Source organism: Gadus morhua, chromosome 6, assembly GCF_902167405.1.
Source record: "Gadus morhua chromosome 6, gadMor3.0, whole genome shotgun sequence".
Taxonomy (NCBI): Eukaryota; Metazoa; Chordata; class Actinopteri; order Gadiformes; family Gadidae; genus Gadus; species Gadus morhua.
Window position 1 is genome coordinate 11,584,481 of NC_044053.1, and position 13,620 is coordinate 11,598,100.

The 13,620-nt window shown below is 39.6% G+C and overlaps 1 protein-coding gene across 2 annotated transcripts in view; it reads right to left on the reverse strand.

Moving 5' to 3' along the window:
• Positions 1-308: 308 nt before the first annotated feature.
• LOC115545642 (EGF-like repeat and discoidin I-like domain-containing protein 3) overlaps positions 309-13,620 on the reverse strand; it is an 83,157-nt gene continuing 69,845 nt past the window's right edge. For both annotated transcript variants that reach the window (XM_030358997.1, XM_030358996.1), the window contains exons 9-10: positions 10,306-10,461; positions 309-2,909 (exon numbers count right to left, since the gene is read on the reverse strand). In XM_030358997.1, the coding sequence (XP_030214857.1) occupies positions 2,760-2,909; positions 10,306-10,461 (306 nt within the window). In that variant the 3' untranslated portion in view covers positions 309-2,759. The remainder of the gene's footprint in view (positions 2,910-10,305; positions 10,462-13,620) is intronic.

A 13,620-nucleotide genomic window follows, 5' to 3' on the forward strand; every position in this document is an offset into this window, starting at 1 on the left:
ATGTTCACACGAAAGATCAATACGGCCAAATATGCCATGACTTGAATTAGATCTCACCACTTTACTGAGAGTTGAATTAGATGTTGACATCAGCAATAACAGCTAAATCATGTTATTTATTTTGTTGTGAAGCTTTCAGCCTTCACATATTCAACAATGGTTTCTTTTTTTTACTTGGCATTTGAAAGGTATACAAGACAAAAAAGATAATTGAGATATGAGAGAAATGTCCCAATGTCCATAAAAAGTATATTTCTGAACGTGCTTCTGTCTATCTTCTTTAGAATAACGTGATCCAAACAGAGAAATTCACAGATATGTTTTTATTAGTCAAACTGAAACATGTTTGAAGCAACATCATTTTTTTCGCCTGTACACAGAATCCGATTTTCAGGTTTGGACTTAACCAGGACATTATCTGTACATTTTCTAAATAGTGGTTGTCACTTGAACAAAGGATATGTCAAATGAAATATGAACATTTAATGGGGAGACACAGAATGAACAGATTCTTACATCCCTCATTTGCAGAAATATGAAGCTTCTCAACACACAAGACGACCAATGACAACAAGAACATAAAGTGCCTGTGAACCTCCTCACCTAGTGTATATATATATATATATATATATATATATATATATATATATATATATATATATATATATATATATATATATATATATATATATATATATATAAAGTCCTTACATCATGCAGACCTTGTCAATGGTTGTTAATAATTCTCCTCTGTGAATTGTTCACAGGCAGCAAGTTTCTATAATAAATTGTAGACAAAATAATAATGGTAATGAGATGGTAGGACTTTAACTTTAACTCAAGGCATTTCCTTTTAGGAAATGTCCACAGATAAGATAGAAAATGTATCTTCCAAATATGCCCATACAAATGTTTTTTCTTAACTGATGTTTACAGTATACTGTGCCAAAGACTGAAGAACATCAATCTACACCACAAACATTTTTACATTGGTTATGTACACTACCTTTTTGTTTAGCAAAACATGAGTTCAGTAACATAATCTGAGTGAATATTACCAAGCTATCCCACCCAATGATTGGACTAGTGATAAACCTCTCGGTCTAGAATAGTCATAAATCTCTCTTTTGGTATCTAAATTTCTGGGTAAATTCGGTAATCGTGTCATAATTTCCATGACAATAATCATGTGATAGTTAATCAGAATACCATTATAGATAAACATTTTCATGTTACAGATTGAGATGTTAGTTATAGTACATACATATTTTATGTGGCCCAAATATTGCCTTGTCTGCGTTGCAAATTGTGATTATTAAATAAATACAAAAAGGTACAATGTGGATTATGTTTCATTAAGCATCTGCTAATGTAGATGAATTAAACACTGATCTTAAATGAATGTATTTCTAATTGTTGAGACTTGTGTTAAAATGATTTGAAGGTTCACATAGTTTAATCTGACATCATTTGAAAGTTTGAATACATTAGTTGACATCTAGACTCTAGACGATACCATTCTCTCCCACTTGTAGGTTTTGTATATTTATGTTTTGGTTAATTTTTTCAGTAAATTTTTGACTATAGCTCATTTATTTGCTTCTCAAATTATTTTACAATAAAGGGATGTCCAGCCTAAATGATACAAAAGAATACAAAATACTTTTTACAATTTGTATCGTAGCAGAACAAATGCATATGTGTATAGGTATTTGTAGTTGCACATTTATCTGCACATTGGTTTTGCAGGCAGGCTCTAAAAAAAGCAAAATAAAACTACATTTTAAGGGAATCTATATGACAATCCTGAGCGTTTCAAATTGAACATAGATCGTTTTATCAAAACAAGAAATGGTATTGAAGAGACAATAAGACGTGACAAACTGGTTCAAAATATTCCAGACAAGGCATTATCATACCAGTTAGCTAGTTACAAATGAAACAACATGGAATCCCACACTGATAGTACAAACACACTTCAACTAGAGACAGCGAGCCTGGGAATCTTCACTGTAGGGTTTAAACTGTCCCGACATATCATTCAGTGAGTGAAAAAATGCACATAAAAATAAGTCCCTAAATAAAAGCCATTGCTCTTAAGGGGATGGATTTCTTCTTCTTTCTTCCCATCATAATATACATCTATAATTTATAATTTATGAACCATGCAATTCCTTAGTGTTTTACATAATATACAAGAGCATTTCAATTGTTTCGTTTTGATGTTGTGATGTCAGTGGTGTCATTTCATGGTGACGGGATGGCTTGAACAAGTGTCTTTTGCAAATTAAATACATTTTTTATACTGTATATTTCACAACACGGATATGAACGTATGATGGTTTTAAGCATAGTTCAAGAAATAAAGAGTATGTCCGATGCATCATTTTTAATTTGTATTTGTTCAAATCGCTGTACAATAGCTTACATGGCAGCGTATCTAAACAGTGGTTGATTATGTGACGACATAGTTGAATAAAAAAGTTAACTAACCAAATGAAAAACTAAAAAAACAACAACAATCAGAAGACAAGTGTAACAGGGGCAGGTTTAAATAATTGTACAAAAACAACAAAAAACAAACAGCAACCCACCACCACTGAACACGTATTCTTGAAAAAAATCATTGTAAATCAATTTCTTTGTACAGGTTGCACAGTTCATATTGAAACACTGGCTGGGATGCACCAGTATAGCAGGGGGTAAAGGGGCGTGTGAGGGCAGGGGAATCGGGTAAAGGGGCTGGATGGGGCCTGGGATCAGTCTTCCTCTGTGCATCCGAGTATCTCTGCACGCATAGTGATTCTGCCGTACCATGACCAGGGAAGGATCCGGAGAAGGCGAGCGTAGATGGGTGGGTCTATCACATTTTTTCTGTGTGTGTCGTTGTCAAAGTTTCCTTGGAAAACCTACGGAACAAATAAACAGAAAGGAAACGGTTCATTAAACACAATATCACCAAAAATATTGAGTGTTATGTTCATCATCACCTTTAGCGTCTCTTCCACACTACAGATGTGTGAAAAGTTGCAGTAAACTTATTAATATAGAGTTGATCACTGAAATAATGCACACTGGGGAGTGGGACTTGCATCCTGGGGAGTAAGACTACTCAACTTACTTTTTTGTTGTAACGAGTAACATCACGCATATGTTTTTTTCAATTCAAGGTATCAGGTATTTGATGACATTTAAAAATAAGCAATCAGTTATTATTAAAATCCCAGATGCAACAGTTTGTTTCCTTCCCACCTCTTGGGAGGTAGCTGTGTACTGTGCATGTGTAGCTCAGCTAGTAAGATTATATTTACAATGCATTAGGGTAGGCCTTATGTTTCTCTATGAATAGAGCGCAAGATGACTCCATCTGAAGATAGTGATCTAAATTCTGCAGATTATTTAACATTGCAAGAGTTTTGCAATCAAACACATCTTAAAAGTAATACTTTGAAGACTTTGGCAAATCACCTGTTTACCCAAATGAGCAATTTAGGATTATAGCACGAAACAAAGAAGTCATATAGAATAGTGGAGAATGTTTTTTTTAACTGACACACTTAAGGAATCGCAAAAAGTTTTTTAATTTCAAAGTACTCTTATCAAACAATTATTATTATAATTATAATGGCAGTAATATGGAAAAGTAATACTAAATATAACTAAATTAATTATAAATAAATCTCATGAGTTCTTTGATTATGGTGTTAAACACCTATTTTTTTAAATCTTGCAAAGCCAAACAGCTCGGGGCGATCACTAAGGGCCTTGTAACAACCTTCTCTTTATTAAACATCAGCATGAAAACAACCACCAGCCTTTAGTCTATCAATTAACATTGGTCCATTTGCGCAAGCAGCATGTGGGTCTAGTTATCTTGTTAAGTCTGACAAAGAGGCAGACAGACACATTAATACCAGAGAATTAATAAATCTTGATCGAGGTAAAAAAGGTCTCTGTTTCTAACGTTTGACATTTGGATTGAATTTGCTGATTGACAAATGAAGGAAGACCCATTCATTTGAAGAACAATATCAGTCAATAGAAGCAGGTACGTGTGTTCATAAGTTGAATTTAAAAGTTGATTGGGTTTCTATCGGATGATAGAAACCCATATCTTCAATAACTAAATAGTGAAGCAAGCAACATAAAATATTTTGGGGTTCACACCCGGGGATGTGTTGTTACTATGACACCAGAAGTTAGAAAGTATAATCGCCCTTTTAAACATCTATTGTGAATAATTAATAACAATAATTACAGACTCATTTCAAAGTGTTCCTGTCTATAAAATAAACCAGGAAAAAATATATATTTTTAACAGTAAGTGATTATACTGTAGATGCTTTTCTATATTTCATATATTTCAGTCAGGTTTCAATCTCTACACCCCACTGAGACTACACTTTCAAAAGCCTTTCTTGACCTCTTGGCCGTTGGTGCTGGTCACTGTTCCATTTGAGTGTTTTCTTTAGACCTTTGACACAATCGATCTATTACCCGGTTTGGCCCGGAATTAGGTCTTTAGCCTTTTTGTTCAAAAAGTCGTCCCGCACGGTTTGAGTCTTTTATCCTGACTTGTGATTCGGAGATGATACAAAGTGATAGATTGCTCTTTGATTTCATCTCCCGTTGACGGCTGTAACTCCCAGTATCACTCAGTCAGATACTGTATCTATCCATCGCCTGCACACATTTCTTCTAACGCATTGCCAAGAAATGTGACCATATAACTCATGTTTGAGTCTCTTTGACTGGTGGCATGTCACTTTGATGATTGATTTTTGAAATTCTTTAAACAACTTTCTTTTTTCCACTAGACCAGGGCCTGCTGCTGCTCCCCTGACAACTAAGATGATCTTTTATCCCTGGGTGAGGCCGCTCCCAGCCTCTAATCCTATGGCAGGGCAGACGGTGGTCCGTTCAAAGGTCTAGGCTCAAATGGAAAATGATCTACTGCTGCTGTCTAGACCAGTCTACCAGAGGAGATCAGCGGGTGCTCCAGGAATAGATGGATATATACGGCTGCTGATTGTATGCATCTACCGTTTGCTAGTAGAGAGACACCTTCTTGTGAACAGGAGATGCACAAAAAACACTGTTGTCTTTGGTCCTTCTATTGGCAGTCATAGGGGATCATTATCACCCATAACGATCCCCTGTGAGTGCCATGTCACTGATGTTGGCCTCATAGGAAATCATTATAGGTCAAATGAAAAGCCTAGAAATAAATATGCAACCACCCTCGTATATACTCGTGTTCAGTTCAACCCTATTTAATAATGGTCAATAATGGCAGGATCTGCCAGATGCATTATTTATATTTATGTCACACCTGTTCAATGCAAGCGAGACCTCCTCTGCTTATCATCCTACATCCATCCTCATACATAATGTTTCTCCCGCAGCCAAAGACATCCTCACGCTTATAAAATCAATGCATCCCAGAGCTCTTTGCCCCTCAGCCACCATTTCACCTCCCACTCTGTGCCTTTTCCCTCATTATCGCTGTGCTCTCTGTGTGTTATGTACAGACTTGGAATGCTTATTAGAGCAGATTTTTAGCAGAGTGGAGACACATCGTTACATCAAATATTGACCACGGTAAATGCAAGAGTGAACCCCCCTATTACTGCTGTGGTTGCAAACAGTGTTTTTTTTTTATAGATTAATTCAACCTACTTGAGAACCTACTTCAGATGGAATTTTGTGTATGTTTGTAGTTGTAAAATGAACTATTTGGAATATGTAATATGTAATTCAAGCACTGCATTCAGAACAAATGTCAACGTCTACACAGTTCATAATAATCTTAAATAATCAATTTATTTGTGCCTCAAATATTATTAAATAAACAAATGTATGAAGTCAAAAGACTCCTAAAAACAGTTTAAGGTTTTCCTGCATAATGAACCATTAAATTCACTCGTATTTCTTTCTAAAAACTGATGTTGTGTATCCTGGGAACATTCTGTATCGTTTACAACGACACATTCCTCTCTGCTTGATATGATTCAAACCACCAAACGCCCATGTCACCTCGGATGAGAAACGGCATTTGTGAATTTACCAGGAGTTGGGTAGCCACAACAGTAAGGACGGCATATAGCACACAATAGAGCTACTGTATAAAAGGAAGGGCAGGCAGACCATAAAAAGCTCAGGCTGATTGAAATATGACAAGAATCTCTCTGCCTTCCCTACTGTCGAGGGACCTTCACTCTTGGCAGCTATCTGTTCACAATAAACCATCTGGAACAAGAGATGAGAAGCCCTTTCTGCTCACAAAACACAACAAAGCAATAAAAATAAAGTGTAGATAGGTGAGGACTGGGAGAGTATCCTCACAACTGGTCCCTGTGATCTGATCATAGGTACACCAGCAATGCTTGAACTGAACTGAAACGGACAAAAGCAAATACCAAAATGTATTTTCAACAAAATAAATGAACATAATGTCATGTGGATTCTGTTTTTCACATCGGTGATTCACTACCCCAAAGTAAAAAGAATTGCAAGTTGAATACTTGTGCGTGACAGCCCACACGTATATAGGCGTTTGTATGACACATCCTGTTTACAATATAATGATCATCAGTTCTCACTTGAAGTCCCCTTTAGGTTGAACTACACTCAGAATCAACAACACTGCAGCTTATGCCATCGCATAGCGCAGGGTCTTCACACAGCATAATTCTCCATTAATACCCTTTGTTAAATCTCCTCGTGGAGTCAACCCCTAAGCCGTTTGGAAAGCTCCTTGTGCTCCAGTAAACTCCACAGCATCTTCTCATGTCCTGGGTGGCGTGCGGATGGGCCCCTTTTCTCAGGCACAGCGGCAATCGAACGACTCAGAACCCGTTGAGCACTTTGCCTGACCAAGGAACTCTTAAATCCGTTGCCAAACATTGATTTTCCAGACCAGAAGAGTCAAGGGCAGCCATTACCCAGGGATGCACTAGAGGGGGGCGGGGTGGGGGGGTCCCGGCGACGCACCGCTAGCCATACACTCCATTATTTAATCCTGAGGAGGAGGCCAATAGGGCACTTCTCCCCGATCTATATACCCTCTGCCCTCGCTGCTCCGGGACGAGACCAAGTCATACGAGGCAATCTTGGCTCAGACCTCCCCCTCTGAGTGAAGTCATCCGTGGTGCGTCGGCCACGGGGGAGATCAGATCCGTTTTTTTCCTTTTTTCAAGTGACGACAAATGGTCAACATTAATCCAAACTCTGGGAGTGGGCTTGTTTCAGGCCCGCCGACGCTGCTTTTACCTTGACTGAAGTTGTAAGGGAGGAAACCACATCTATTACCGGCTAATCGTGACTCCGCTTTTATTTACCTCGGATTTGGACTCTTTTGACCTTTAACCTGGTGAGAATTGCCACTTCTAATGGCTAATTAACCCTGTGACACCCGGATAGAGCTCCATTAAACTTGAATCAATGACTTTTGCGCTTGATTTCCCTGAGTGAACGTTGATATCCAGTAAACCATGAGAGGTGCTGGGCTATTGACTACAAGTTACTAAGGCGTGGAATATTTGATCACAAATCAAAGCTCATATTATACATGTTTCAATGACCACAGAAATGTGAAATACACTTCTGATTCAGACATTTTGGGAAAAACTAATGTGGGGCTCTTGGCTGCATTTCCCTTCTACCCCGATGTTCAGTTTATGTACTGAGGAATTTTGGTTTTTACGCCCCACTCGGGAATCACTGTTAGCAACCCACAAATCAAGCTCTGCTGTGGTGATCCCTACATAAGCGAGTCTGCATTACAGATTCGATCTTAGTTTATAACTTAATAGAATTTGAGAATTTGAGAATATCTGAAAGACTTCTGAATACGCAGGTGTTTTTTCTCCGGCCACATGACAAAAACTGCATATCACACCATACCACACATTTTGATAGCGATATCATATTGTTATTAAGTGTGCACCACAGTGTGTGTGTGTGTGGAAGGTCATCTGTATTCTGCCAAAGCCCCTCTCTCAAACTAAATCCTCCTGCTGGATGCGTCTGCCACACAGCAGCTGAGGGGAGAGGCTGAGGAGAATACTTGGAGGCCTTTACCAAAGCGCATCAACGTAACACACACACACACACACACACACACACACACACACACACACACACACACACACACACACACACACACACACACACACACACACACACACACACACACACACAGACATACTGCACATGTGCATACATACACACTTGTACACAGACACACAGACACACACACACACACACACACACACACACACACACACACACACAGACAGACATACTGCACATGTGCATACATACTCACAGACACACACACAGACACACACACACACACACACACACACACACACACACACACACACACACACACACACACACACACACACACACACACACACACACACACACACATACTGCACATGTGCACACTCGTGCACACAACACACATACATATAAAACCCACAAACGCACAAACCTACTACACGCACATCATACAACACACAAACCTACTTATGCAAAACAAATGCACAAATCCACCCACCTACCCGTTCCACACAAACACAAACAAATGCATACACATATATGTCACAAGACAGACATACAAGCATGAATCTAAACACACACACACACACACACACACACACACACACACACACACACACACACACACACACACACACACACACACACACACACACACACACACACACACTTTTCGTTGCAGTGCCTCTAGAGTCTAACAGCCAAACATGTCCTCAAGCACTAATGTTTAGGGCTGTCTGAGGATGGGAACACACCTTGAAGAGTCCCATCTATCTTACCAGCCCCCTTGGCCCAGTCTGGGGAAGCAGTGACTGACACCTACAAACAACATGCTAATCATGCCCTCTAGTCCTGAGAAGCTTTGAAATCTGGGATAATGCTTTTAGTACCTCAAATGATATTCCTGACAGTGACTCAGCTGCCCTGGTGCTACCAAGTAAGTAGCAACAAATAACTAAATACCGGTTAATTGCTATTGTGAACAAGTTTGTTTTTTTAATTTAAACATGTTTCATTTAATGCACAGACAAATGTGCCGACAAAGAATTAAAGAAATAGGTACATCATTCTCTAGAAGGCACATACTGAGTGGACTAACTAGCGATTGTACTGAGAAATAAGAAAAGTAATTGCACTCGCACAAATGCTCCCAGTTCTATTTTTAATTTACACAGAAACAATTGCAGGAGCATGTGCGCCCAAAGCAGTCGCAATCTCGTGCCCTTGTTCCATTAGAATGATTGGATTTGATGAAGTTGCTTGGAATAAAATGTAACAACATAGAAATGTAATGATTGAAACAAACAAAAGAAGGAAGGGAAATATAAAAACGGTTAAATCTTTTTCAAATCATTTGTTCTTTGGGCATGATAATTTTATCTTAATCCAATAATGTTGGCTCTATCTTCCCTGTCCTGAACCCAGAATTGGGTTTCCTGGACTGAAACATATACTGATTAAGCTACTTGCAGGTATCGAAAGATTATCTGGGGTAAAATAATGAGCTTATGATGCAACATTTCCCAGGGCACTGGTAAAGAACTGGTAATTTATCGGCATTTGAGGGTTAAAAGCAGGATTTGAATGTGCTATGACAAAGTGTGATGTGCACCCTTCTGAAAATCATCCAAGTCGGGAAAGTAATTAAAATCAAGTCCATCATCCATGAAAAACCAATCAAACTCAAACAAGTACAGTTTGTTTTTCTTAAATAAATAGATACAAAACACAAAATAAAGAAACAGCCACCACATTACTTATTTGGTTACGTTGACAGCCAAAACTAGAAAAACTTTTAATTGTATGATAACGTGCAGTGGCATGACCTCTCTCTCGTTCGTATTTTTAATCTGTAAGTATTGCCAGAAATATAATTTCAATTCAAGTAGAACCCATCATATCTAACATTCCATTCCAAACCCATAAGCAAATAACCAGTTTGGGTAATTTGTGGGTAAAAAGAGACAACACGACATCGAAAAACGTATCCCTTTTCTCCGTTCAGGACATGCAAACACGTCTGAACGATAAGGAGGTACTGACATCCCACATGGCGTGTCGTACACTAGTCAAAATGTTTCCGCACGACTTTACCTTTCACTGTTGTTCTGTGATTGCCGCCCTGCATTGCTAACCACTCAATCAAATGCTGCCAATCTCTTATTTTTGTGACTTGAGTGAAATTATCAGCAGCGTTGTTGTTTAATAGGATAGATATAAGGTTGGAGGGCACCTTACCTTATCCTTGCCCTGCTTTTGATCTTGGTACACAGTCCACCTCTCACCGTCGTTGCTGTAGGCCACTTTGTACGAGCCAACAAACTGGACGTGGCCAAAGTCTTTGGCTCCCTGGGTGATGACGCCCGTGATCTTTGTCGGTAGCAGCATGTCAACCTAAATGTAAGGAGAGAGAGAGAGAAAACTGTGAAAAGGAAACACACTTGTTTTTCCCTTCAAAGCTTAGGGTTCAAAGTGGCAGATTCCTAAATTTTTCACGATGAATGTCTTCAAAAGATTTATAAAGACATTGGCTGTGAGAAGTCGCATTCAATTATTTACAGGGAATTGAACAACAAGGCTTAGCCCACAACCTTGGCTCAGCAAAAAATAACAGCAAACGCAGGTGGCAGCAGCTTCCAACTCAGACACCTCCATTTGGGTCAATTTTTTATGCATTCTCAATGGTTGCAAACGACTTACAACACTCTTTCACGGGGCAGTCAAAGCACAGGCTGTTACTTGTATTGACAATTCACTGTGCAACAAGGCATCATTATTTAGAGTCTCCGCCTCGCAACCGTCTAATAAATATGTGTTACATACACTTACTGTACCGAGCTCACTCTTTCAACCAAACAGGATACAACATGTCCACCAGTATATCCATATATAAGTCAATGTTTTTCCCGGGCCATAATTACGCCGGATGAATAATGCATTTGAATCAACATTGCTGAACAACTACAAATCGTTTATATATTAGGCAGACAAATACAAATGTAAGGCACTTTGGTGCTAACATGGAAAATCTAGGGCAGCATTATTTCTTTGCATATTTCAACGGCAGATCAAGAGAGTTGCACAGACCAAATTACAGGATTCATCTTTCATAAGTGAGAATGAATCTATTATGGGGAATTGTGTTTTTTATTAGCGGTTACAAATAATCAAAAGGGAGGAAAATAATATGTAGAAGAATATCTATTTTGATTTTATTTACTTGTGTTTTATTGCTTTACTGTCAACATATAATAATGAACCCCAAATACCACGGACGCTGTCATTGCTTATGCCGACTTAGATAGAAAGGGTGAGTTCAAGTTCAACATAACAAAATAATAGTCATGAATAAAATAATTGCATCATTTTCGCTTGCATTCATTTTGCTGAAACCAGATCATCAAGGAGTCTCCCATACATCTTACTAATTGACCTGGTTATAGCCTAGCGCGCTTGAACGCAGCACAAGACCAAACACTGCCCAGCGAGACCAAATAAACCGAGTAGGAAACATGGTGTCCCTAATTATCTCAACAAATCATTGCCCGCTATAACATGTGTACCACCACAAAAACACCACCATTAGATTTGTTTACAATGCATCAGCACACCATGACACCAATGTATTTGCTCACAGGCTCTTCACTAGTGGGTTGCCACAGCAATGTCCACTTTAACTGTCCCTGCTCTCATAACACAGAGGGCAGTGCACATGTACAAAAGTCCCACATTTATCAATGCAGGACCCTTCTATTTGAGGATTCCCACGCCCCAGCTGTGAAGGGGGGAGCAGGGTACTGAAACCTTGTGTGTTGTTTACCCTCACTTAAAAATTCCTGCTAACAGGAAAACACCTTGAAGTTATCAGTGCGCAACAAGGTTCTACACATTAAAGTGTCTAAATAAGTGAGAGAGGCGATGTCAACATTTGGAGCTGTGCCTATTTGTATATATGTGCTCGTGTTTCATCCGGTTTAATGCATTATAACAATAAAAGCCCTGTGTGAGTACAAGGCTATCATGAATAATAAGTGTGAAAATGGCCGCCGCTCCAGGGCAGCAGCCTGGGCATGGAGAGGGCCGCGACATCTCGCGCAGGGAGGCTTTGATTACCCTCCAAACGCTGAGCGCCGGGTAATCTCATTGTAGCCAAGCAGTCAAGTCTGACACCAAAACAAAGGCTTTGCTTGGAGGGGGGAACCTGTAATTGCTGTTACAGGTAGCGGTCAAAGAATACGACTGGCCCATAGCGTCGCAAGCTCCTCTTGCCTTGATGGCCGTAACTGAATTAGAGGCCTGCGATAAGCTTCTTAGAGTAGGGGCCTCTGCCCCCCCCCCCCCCCCCCCCTGTTTGTCCTCTTACTCTTTTTCATCACAACCCAAAGCCCATTACTTCATGCAGAAGCAGTGGGCCTAGGTGCAACAGAGGGGTGTGCTGTGTGTGTGTGTGTGTGTGTGTGTGTGTGTGTGTGTGTGTGTGTGTGTGTGTGTGTGTGTGTGTGTGTGTGCGTGTGTGCGTGTGTGTCTGTGCCAACCCGTGGCCTGTCTCTGTGAAAGCATTCAGGGAGTTTGTTTTATGGGCTATTTTTGCCTTTTTTTGTTACATGAGATAACAAAATAATTGTAAAAAGCCTAGCACTCTGTTGTGAATCAGTAGGGCGTGGAAGGCATACTAATAAGCCCCATCGTCATGTGTCACGCCTGGAGGCAGCGTACTGTATACGCCATACACCCTATACACTGGAGAAAACCCCTTCATGTGCTCATTAAAAAATAGAATGGGTGTGTAGGTCCCCAGTGTCTGCATCGGAAGTAGCCATGCCCGTGGATAACATAAGTACAAATACAATGAGAAGCCCCCCCAGGAAAAGACTTCCAGCTGACATTCTCCCTTCAGCTGTGCTAATTTAATTGTGCGTTGAAGACACGTTTAATCTACACTGCTCAAATACCCTGACCCACTTCATAGCCTATGGGAAGACAATGTACAAACGCGTGTTGTTCTGTGTTTGTATATTTTCTTAGAGTATTGTGAGCATTAACAAAGCAATTGTAATCCCCCCCCCCTTTTATGATACAGTAACGATCGCAATTATATGAGGGGCCGCCTGGGACAGAATTCATACTTGGTTTTACACACACTATTGTAATCTCGCATATACACCAGTATACTCATGCACACACACTATTATACTCCTTTAACATGTATGTATGAGAGTGTATAGTAGTGTATGTGAGAGTGTATAGTAGTGTATGTGAGAGTGTATAGTAGTGTATGTGAGAGAGTATAGTAGTGTATGTGAGAGAGTATACTAGTGTATGTGAGAGAGTATATATGTTTATGCAAGAGAATATAGTAGTGTGTGTGAGATAGTATGGTTGTTAATGCAAGAGACTATAGCAGAATGTGTGAGAGAGCTGGAGCTCTATCTATCGATATAATATAATATATGATATAACGGCCAAAAGCTGCGCCTCCGGATGATATCATGAATCTTCACGACTGCGTCGGGTTCTCGGACGTCTCTGGTCCTTCCACATCAATCTGAAGTC